This window comes from Coregonus clupeaformis, chromosome 38 (genome assembly GCF_020615455.1).
Source record: "Coregonus clupeaformis isolate EN_2021a chromosome 38, ASM2061545v1, whole genome shotgun sequence".
NCBI classification, from domain to species: domain Eukaryota; kingdom Metazoa; phylum Chordata; class Actinopteri; order Salmoniformes; family Salmonidae; genus Coregonus; species Coregonus clupeaformis.
This window is the reverse complement of record NC_059229.1, coordinates 4,228,679-4,239,045: the sequence shown is the minus strand read 5'-3', so window position 1 is coordinate 4,239,045 and position 10,367 is coordinate 4,228,679. Positions and strand designations below refer to the sequence as shown.

The 10,367-nt window shown below is 41.1% G+C and overlaps 1 protein-coding gene across 1 annotated transcript in view; it reads left to right on the top strand.

The window, feature by feature from the left end:
• The window catches only part of LOC121558198 (CMRF35-like molecule 3), a 15,961-nt gene extending 15,570 nt beyond the window's left edge, over window positions 1-391 (top strand). The window contains exons 6-7 of the mRNA XM_045211672.1: window positions 40-156; window positions 269-391. Of these exons, the coding sequence (XP_045067607.1) occupies window positions 40-156; window positions 269-391 (240 nt within the window). The remainder of the gene's footprint in view (window positions 1-39; window positions 157-268) is intronic.
• Window positions 392-10,367: the final 9,976 nt, after the last annotated feature.

Genomic DNA, 10,367 nt, shown 5'->3' with positions numbered 1-10,367 from the left:
GTCTGACCATGTATTTATTGTCATTGGTTCTCTATGCAGGTTGACTGTGTGTATGAGGAGATCAGAGAGGCAGAAAGACAGACAGACACACTCCCTGTGGTCATCTCTTCAGTCTACTCTACTGTCAACTCACCTACCAACTCTACAACCTATCCTGTTGGAAAAGACTCTACAACCTACCCTGCTGGCCAAGTCTCTACAACCTACCCTGCTGGCCAAGACTCCACAACCTACCCTGCTGGCCAAGTCTCTACAACCTACCCTGAAGGCCAAGACTCTACAACCTACCCTGCTGGCCAAGCCTCTACAACCTACCCTGCTGGCCAAGACTCTACAACCTACCCTGCTGGCCAAGCTTCTACAGCCTACCCTGCTGGCCAAGACCCTTTAACCTACCCTGCAGGCCAAGGCTCTACAACCTACCATGCTGACCAAGCCTCTACAACCTACCCTGCTGGCCATGCTACCAGTGTCCCACACTGTGACATCCATGCTAGCGCTAGCTACAACAAAGATGATATAAATCCAAGCTATTCTACTGCAGATTGCCCAGCTTCTCTCATCTACTCTAATGTGGATCTACCCACAGATTCTAGAGTCTCTTCAAGCCCTCCAACAGCCAGTGGAACCCAGGATGATTCCATCTATTCTACAGCCCAGCTACCCAAAGATACTGTAGAATCTACAAGATACCCTGCTGTACACCTTTCTAAAGACACTCCAGAAGACGCCATCTACTCTACAGCCCAGATACCCAAAATAATGTAGGACTATATACATCAACAGATGTGTCTCAAATGACACTCTATTACCTATCCCCCATATGGCCCTGGTCAAAGGCAGTGCTCTATAGAGAACAAGGTGCCATTTGGGATGAAGGGAAGCTCCCTGTAGAGAGATGAAGGGTTGTCACCACAGAGCCGCCATCTTGGAATGACATGAAAAAAAAACATGTTTCAAATCTTCCTTGACATATTGTATTCAAACAGCTCATGTGGTTTTACTGTATATAATGTATGTAAAATATGAACATCTGGGTTTAAAATCAATTTTATCTCCAGATTTTGTGAAAGTCAACCAACATTTTTGTAAATATTTGTGTAAATATGAACTATGTGTTTTGTCATATCATTTTGGCTTCATTTTGGCTGTTATAATAATGAAGACAGTAATACCATAATAGTCAGTTGTACCTTTGAGATTTACATATCTATTATATATGTACATAAACTGTACCTTAACTTTTAAAGCACTTCATTAAAACTCATCAAAATGTTTAAAACAGTGTGAATGTGTAGTATTACTGTGTGTAGTGTGTGTTTTTCAGTGTGTGTGGAGAAAGAGGAAGACAGACACACCCACACCTTACACACACACACCCACACCTTACACACACACACACACACACGCACGCACACACACACACACACACACACACACACACACACACACACATCCACCCACCTACCCACACAAACACACACACACACACACATACAGACACGTACACACGCACACACAGATACACACACACACAGATACACACACACTGAAAAACCACAGAGAGAGCAGACTCAATAGCATCACAGGTACTGTAACAGGAGTAGTAAAGGGTTGAGTGATTGTAGACAGTACAGGGAGAGATGAGACTTCACTGGGAGAGAATCATGATGACTGTCTGTATCACTATACTACATCTCCTCTCAGGTAGGTTAACAGTACACTGTTACACTAGAGACTGGTCCTAGATCAGGTCTACACTGTTACACTAGAGACTGGTCCTAGATCAGGAATACACTGATACACTAGAGACTGGACCTAGATCAGGTCTACACTGTTACACTAGAGACTGGTCCTAGATCAGGTCTACACTGTTACACTAGAGACTGGTCCTAGATCAGGTCTACACTGATAAACTAGAGACTGGTCCTAGATCAGGTCTACACTGTTACACTAGAGACTGGTCCTAGATCAGGTCTATACTGTTACACTAGAGACTGGTCCTAGATCAGGTCTACACTGTTACACTAGAGTCTGTTCCTAGATCAGGTCTATACTGTTACACTAGAGACTGGTCCTAGATCAGGTCTACACTGTTACACTAGAGACTGGTCCTAGATCAGGTCTACACTGTTACAATAGAGACTGGTCCTAGATCAGGTCTACAGTGTTACACTAGAGACTGGTCTTAGATCAGGTCTACACTGTTACAATAGAGACTGGTCCTAGATCAGGTCTACACTGTTTCACTAGAGACTGGTCCTAGATCAGGTCTACACTGTTACACTAGAGACTGGTCCTAGATCAGTTCTACACTGATACACTAGACACTGGTCCTAGATCAGGTCTACACTGTTACACTAGAGACTGGTCCTAGATCAGGTTTACACTGTTTCACTAGAGACTGGTCTCCCTCCCTCCCTCCCTCCCTCCCTCCCTCCCTCCCTCCCTCCCTCCCTCCCTCCCTCCCTCCCTCCCTCCCTCCCTCCCTCCCTCCCTCCCTCCCTCCCTCCCTCCCTCCCTCCTCTCCTCTCCTCTCCTCTCCTCTCCTCTCCTCTCCTCTCCTCTCCTCTCCTCTCCTCTCCTCTCCTTTCCCCCTCCTCTCCCTCTCTCCTCTCCTCTCGTCTCCCCCATCTCTCTCCTCTCCTCTTTCCTCTCCCTCTCTCCTCTCCCTCTCCTCTCCTCTCCTCTCCTCTCCTCCTCTCCTCTCCCCCTCTCCTCTCCTCTCCTCTCCTCTCCTCTCCTCTCATCTCCCCCTTCTCTCTCCTCTCCTCTCCCTCTCCTCTCCTCTCCTCTCCTCTCCTCTCCTCTCCTCTCCTCTCCTCTCCCTCTCCTCTCCCTCCTCTCCTCTCCTCTCCTCTCCTCTCCCTCCTCTCTCCTCTCCTCTCCTCTCCTCTCCCTCTCCTCTCCTCTCCTCTCCTCTCCTCTCCTCTCCTCTCCTCTCTCTCCTCTCCTCTCCTCTCCTCTTCTCTGTTCTCTGATCTCTCCTAGCAGTTACTCCTGAACCCCTTACTTCCTCCTCATCACTCTACACCATGCTGTCAACATCATCCAGTAGCCCAGTCTATCACCAACAGCAGTACTACCAAAACAGCAGTCAACAGAGAAGAGAGGTCTTCATTCACACTAACAAGTATTTACAGGACACACACACAAAGATTTGTTTTCGTGCATATTCTGGACTACAATGTATTTCCATTTTATTGTATTTTCCCTAACCCTAACCCTAACCCTAACCTTAACCCCTAACCCCTAACCCCTAACCCTTAAACCTAAAATAGCATTTTAACAAATTCAAAAAATGAAAGATGTCCTGACTTTTCAGATTTTTGTTGTTTTCCTACCTTGTCAGGACATTCACACGTTCAACGGTTCATTTATGGCATATGCGCACGCGTGTGTTTCTGTCTTCTCCTAATGGTAACAGTCATGATTCTCCTCACTGTCTCAAAGGTTGATGATGAGGAAGATGGTGAGGAAGAAGAAAATCTAACTTCCACCCACAATGCAGTGGCCCCTCAGCCGTGTCTAACGCTGACCCAGAATGCATTGCTCATGACCCCGCCCTCTACCAATCAGCCTTTTAAGCACTCGACCCTAAAGCATTTTACATTTTACATTTTAGTCATTTAGCAGACGCTCTTATCCAGAGCGAATTACAGTTAGTGAGTGCATACATTATTTAATACTCAAACCTTTATTATCTATCCTCTCTGTCTGTCTGTATGTCTGTCTTTTGTCTGTCTGTCTGTCTGTCTGTCTTAATCAAACATTAATGTGTTGAATTGTTATAAAGAAACTTGGTTGAATGGTTTAAAAAAATCACACATGCACACGTTTAAGTAAAAATATGTAATCAAATAAATCAAACGTTCACACGTACACACATTCACACGTTCAACGGTTCATTTCTGGCATTTGTCCCCCCTCATACCTCCCTGTATTCCAGGTACCTCAGTGGTGATCATTGTGTGTGTGAGTCTGGCTGTGCTGGTGGTTGTTGTCATCCTCCTCATATTCTACAGGTTCTGGCAGAGCAACAAGGCTCTAGGTGAGATACCATCAAACACACACACACACACACACACACACACACACACACACACACACACACGTCCACTCACACACGCATACCGCGCACACACACACACACACATGCACACGTTCGAACTTGCACACACACACACACACACAGAGTTATAATATATGTTGTGTTATTATCGTATATGAAGATTATGTCTTTGTTAAATGTTTTTCATGAAGAAATGGAATGTTGTTTATGTTAGTATCAAAAGGGAATGTTTTAGTGTAACGTCACATACAACAGACAGGAAGTGTGTTGTAGACAGGGGAGACTGGTGATTGGCCAGAAGAGGGAGCATCTTTTTGCATTGTTTATAAATAGGGGTTAAACGAAGAAGAAAGTCAGAACGGCCATGACAATCTGAGACGCCGTTCTCCGGACACCGCGGGTCTGTAACTTATGCTGTAACCTTGTGATATTAATAAAAGCCTCTAAATCATTGTGCAGCATAAGCGGACTCTTTGTTGACAGCAATAATTGCCACCATTCACCCGATACGACAAATGGCACCCAACGTGGGGCTGGTCTGCACCTCTCCTTTGTTTCAGGCAGCCGCCAGGCTAACTCGCTTTGAAGCATGGCCAGACAAGGGTGAGTTTTTCTTACCGCTTCAGAGTTTGTTAGATTGGATACGACTTGTGTACACTGGAGAGATGTACCATACGACCTTGCCTTGGGTGGCGTTATTGCGGTCGACTAGAGTCTGTTATAATATATTCCATGGGTAAACGGCAGGTAATTGGAAGTTTAGAGCATAAAACGGTAGGAATTAAGTATTGAAGGTGTACAATTAAAACAGATATGCGCATTCTTTAGGGCACTGTACCGCTTAAGACCCCGGAGGGGCCATTTAGTAAATGATGGGCCGACAAATCCGCGTGCACGATAGAATGTGCATTCGGTGGGTTTTGAAAGAACTCGGTTTGATGGGATTTATCTGATTGTGATTATGACTCGACTCTCGTCCGACGGGGGGTTTGATTGGGTTTGATTTCTCGGTGTAATGGTCATTAAGTCACGGTAGCAAAAACGGTAGGATAAATATGTTAAAAATAAATAGGGCAGTGCAGGATGGTTATTTGTGTGTGGTAGGCCGCAGTTAGCTAAAGGCTAAGGCTAATGTTAATGCTAAATGCTGGGTTGTGTTGCAGGCTACATTGTACACAAAGGCTAAGGCTAAATGCTAAGGCTAAATGCTAATTGTGTTGCGTGCTACATGCTAACGGATATCCTTAGAGGCCTCATTGCGATGGGATAAGCCTCTTAAACTTGTTTGTGTGTGGGTGGAATTCAAAGTTCTACGCAAATGTGAGCTCTGTTATGTGTAATTGTGTGAGTATAAGGTATAAAATAGTGAAGCTGTAGCGTAATGCTATCGTTCTGTTGTGTTGCAATCGTATTGTTAAATGCATGCGTTTGGTTTTGCGACATTACACTACAGAAAGGGGGAGTTTATGGCACGAGATTAGGACACGTTTTGTTTTACGGCACTAAACTACAACACGAGGGTATGGTAAAACTACAAAATGGCATTGTGGGTAAAGTGTCATATTTCTGTTGGGGGCTGCAGGGAGACGGAGAAACACACAGACAAAGAGATTTTAACACGAATCTTCTAGTTGTTACATCGGCGCTTGGTTAAAGATGAAACTTGTTTTGTGACCTATTGAATTGATAAATGAGAGAGATATGTTGACGGAGTATAATGAATTAAATTAAATGACGGATTAAAATAAAATAAAAATGTTTTTGAGCGATCTATTTAGTTCTGAGTTTAGTCTTAGAGTGAATAATGTAGAACGAACGAATATTGAATATGGTTGAAATAACTCAGTGATTGCATTAACTACTAAAATCTGTTTCTGTGTCTTTGTTCCCTTGTCATATGAGAGACAGGAGAGAGAGAGAGAGGAGATACAGGAAGTGCTGACGTGACATCACGTGACGCGGCAGAGGCAGAGGATCAGATATCAGGCTAGTTCACAAAATCATCCCTTACAAAATATCTGATGTTATGACAATTTTACATAGGCTTGGCAAATGATTCATTAAAAATTGCATTTTGGAGGCTCTGTGCATCACTGGGGTTTGATTGGAATTGTGTTGGGAATCAAGGACTGACATTATTCTGTAAATTTAAGATAATTAGGGGTTATAGAGCAAGGGGTTACAGGCTTTGTTTTTGGGATTGCTTTGAAGTTGACTAACTTACATTTACTTGCATTTGATGGGTTGTGGTAAGATAGCCAACACTAATTGATAAATTGGTGACATAGGATATAGGAATAAAAATTGGTTTTAATTATTCATGATTTTTAATTGATTTATTTAAAAAAATATATATATATATTTTTTTTTTTGGGTTGTTTGGTTTATATTAATAATTACAGGGGGGAAGCCATAGGCTATATAGTCTAAAATAAGATAATTCATAATAAAGGAATATAAAAGAGTAGTTACAATGGGGAGAAAGGACAGCAAGGCTATATGAAGGTGATTACACCGATTGATATAGGGGAAAAAATAGTAATCTTTTAACTAAAGTAGTGTTAGGACAACTAATGGCAGAAGTTAGTACACCTTTCTCACATACGGATTCAGCAAAATGACACCCACCTTATGAGAAGGGAAGGAGAGCTTAGGGATGTTTATCCTCAGCTTCCAGGGATCATCCAGGAGGGTGATTGTTGCATCAGAGATGAAGATGAATAATAGATAGAGGACAAGCAGAAACGACCAGAAAGATGAATCCAAAACTCCAGAAGGAAGAAAAACCGAGATGTCTGGAAACTAAGAGAAGAATGAGGTTCGAGTTCAGATGAAGATTTGGAGATTAAAGATGCTTTATGTTCAAGAGGAGTTTGTCCTACAAGGACTGGCACAGAAGAGAAGTAAGAAGATGATGGAAGATTATATTTTGAGGACAGAACTTAGAATATAAGCTGTTGAAGAATCCTGATATGTCAACAGCAAGAAAGAACAGGACGAAGAAACTCTGAGAAAACTCAATCATACAACTGGTGGAGAAGAGAAGTTTTGGTTATGAAGAATCAGAGTGAACCAAATCAACAATCACTGTTACAGCTTCAACTGAACAATATCAAATGCCATTGTACCAGCCAAGGGGGGTACCAGATGTTTCATATCCACAGCCAGTTTCTGGACAGACACAGAATTGGAGAGGAAGAGGACGAGAAGAAATAGAAGGAGGAGGAAGATTTCAGCTACACTTCCAGCAACTTTCAGAAGACTGTTATAATTGTGGACAGATTGGTTACTTTACCTGTGAGTGCAACAAGTCAGGAGGAAAAACAGAGAACATTTTTAAGGAAGATACAGGGGCAATTCAAGATCACCTGTTCTCCAGGTGAACCCTAAAGATTCTAGAGTGCCTAGAAGATCCGGAAGGGGGGTGTCAGCTGATAGCATCGCTTAGAGAAGAAGACAAAATATCCAACAATCGAAGTAAAACCAGAGGACTATGAGAAGTGATAGTGAATAGTGTAAAAACGTATCTGTGTTCAGCCTAAAGAGGTTAAACATCTCACTATGTAAAATTGACTAATTAGGATAGGGATTGGAGGTAGTAAAACAGTTAATTACTCTTAGGGAACCAATTGATCTCTGCTATAAAACTCAAGGAGAAATTAAAATAGACATACTAATATAAAAAAATATACCTATTGCATTGTTGGGAAGAGATGCATTGTTTAAATTGAATTGTACAATAAGATGTACACTAGACGACTGTCTGGTAGAAGATTTTAAAAAGTAGGTTTTTGGGAATCATATTGGCTTAAAAAGATAGTATCATAGGAAGGATGATACTGCCTATTAGACAATCTGTCTGGGAAATAAAGTTAAAAGGGGTGACGGTTATTCTGGGTTACATTCTTACACTAAGAGATTTCAGGCTAGGCTAAAAGGTGTTTAGTCATTTGCCAAGTCTGTGTGTAAAAAGTCAGAAACAGGTGGGGACTTTCCCAATCACATATTCTAAAAATTTGGTGGTAAAGGGATTTTGTGAATAAATCAGTGGAAAAGGTTTTTAAAGGTTAGGAGGAAAAGATTAGATTAAAATAAGTTAGGAGAACTAGGGTTGAAGGAACTCTAAGACAGTAAGCTAAGTTTCAAAGTTAGTAGTAAGAGAGAGAGAACAGTGGTGAAGGACATGTTAAAGTTTAGTGGGAAGATATGGTAGGAGTTTAGATCTGTTAGGAGCAGATGCATTGAGAAAGTATGTGTTGCTGAATGATAAGAGAAGATTGAGGGTGATTGAGTATCTATAGTTGCAGTTCCCAGCAGGGAGATCAAGGTAATTATAGGTGTATTTTTTATAATCAAAAGTTTGAAAGTCAGGGATTAGAGATAGGACTGAGAGTTGGGAAAAAGTGACACTAGTGGTGATAGATGGAAGTACAAGCAAAGACAACTTTTAAAGGGAGTTCAGGAGGAGTAGATTACAGTAGTCACTCCAACAGGAGATAATACACAGAGGATAACGGGAACTTTCGCACTAGAAGTAATTAAGGTTGATACAGCAACTAAATCACCTACTTTAATGGTAACTTTGGAAGGGATTAATGATACGATGGCAATAGCAAATGTAGGAAGTATGACACCGACAACAACTTTTCTGAAATTAAAGGGGTAGTAAGAAGGACTCAGGGGTTATGGTACGGATGGAGAGTGCTGTCAATTATAGTACGAATAGGGTTAAAATAGGAGAACAGATAGTGGTAGAGAGAATATAGATTCATCATGGAGGTACAGGATGAGGTCTTTGATTTTAATGACAGACAAGGAGAGGTATCTGATCAGTACCGCTCGTTAGGGAAGAGAGAAACTATATGCATGTAGTTTGATTCTTCTGTTGTGAAAATTAGAGATGTGAAGGTAGGAATCTTTGGTTCCAGCGGTTAACTCATTCTGTAATATCAGTGAGGAATCTTGAGGGTCCATGTCTGGTGAGAATTCCAGCCAAACATGTTAGAGACGGTCGCTCGACCTCTATCAAGTATGTGTCAATCTTATGCGTTGTCATGACTGTGGTATCAGCAACAATCAGTAACAGATAAAATAATGTTGTTGTCTAAACATTTGTTTAAGCCTAGGTTTAGGTGTTATTGGGTTAAGTGAATTAACTTGGGTGAATTTATTAGATGTGAAGTAAAATCAGGTAACAGCGTAACTGAAGTATTGGAGGTGTAACCATTGAGGGCTAAAAGTTGTTTGGTTCTAATAAAACATATGAGGTAAGGGGTATGTTTATGGGAATATCAGATTGTGATGTTATATGATAACTTTGGGTAGGCATGACCTTAAGGGTAGTAATGAGAAATATGTTATTTTTTATGTACCAGGTAGTAAGAACAGCAGGACTTTGATGGTTAAAAGATTAGCTTTTGCCTGACAATGTGACTATGGGGAATTTTAGAGATATTTGGAGGGTTTGTGGTGATAAAGCATATATATTCTTACCCTATGGATAGACAGGATGTTGTTACATGTCAACGTTGAAGCTTCCATATGAGGTTTTTACCATTATAAGAGGGGTAGCACTGGACACAGAAATCTGAAGCTATATTTGAAATTGGATGAAAAGAGACATGGCTACATGTCATAGTCTTCAAGCCTATCATTGAAGGATAAATCTAAGGGAGAAGGGGGGACTTTTTCCATGGTATGGTGTAACATTTGGGAAGATCATATTGATAATATTAGGTATACTTTGAGTTCAGATATTATCACTAGGGTTATATATGCATTGAAGAATATAAGGGATGCATTTGGTATATCTGAGGGAGTGGGAGATCTGAGAAGTCTTGGTTGCAAGATCAGGTAGGCCAGTAGGGGCAGTGATGGGTTACATTTAATGGCAGCTTTGATAACACTGTGTGATGTTTGTAATTTGTTACTGACCTTTGAGAAAGCTATGATATTGAGATAGATTGGAGAGTGATGCCTGGAGACAACACTCAGATGCCGGTGTTGACTGTTCCTGATCTGGATGAAGATGGACAAGTAGAACTGAATAGATAAATATCCTTTTTGATTATTTGATGATTTTTCAATTTTTTTTTTCAATATTAGGGTGATGTTGGTATGATTTTATGAATCAAGGGGGGAAGAGGTTAATGTGATTCATACATCATTTATATATAATTTTTATATTCTTAGTTGATATTGATGGTCAATTTGAAAGTGTTGTTTTGCAAAAGATACTATTTGGTCTTTCCTTTTCTTTCAGAAGCATTTGGGGGAACATATGGAGATTGAAATA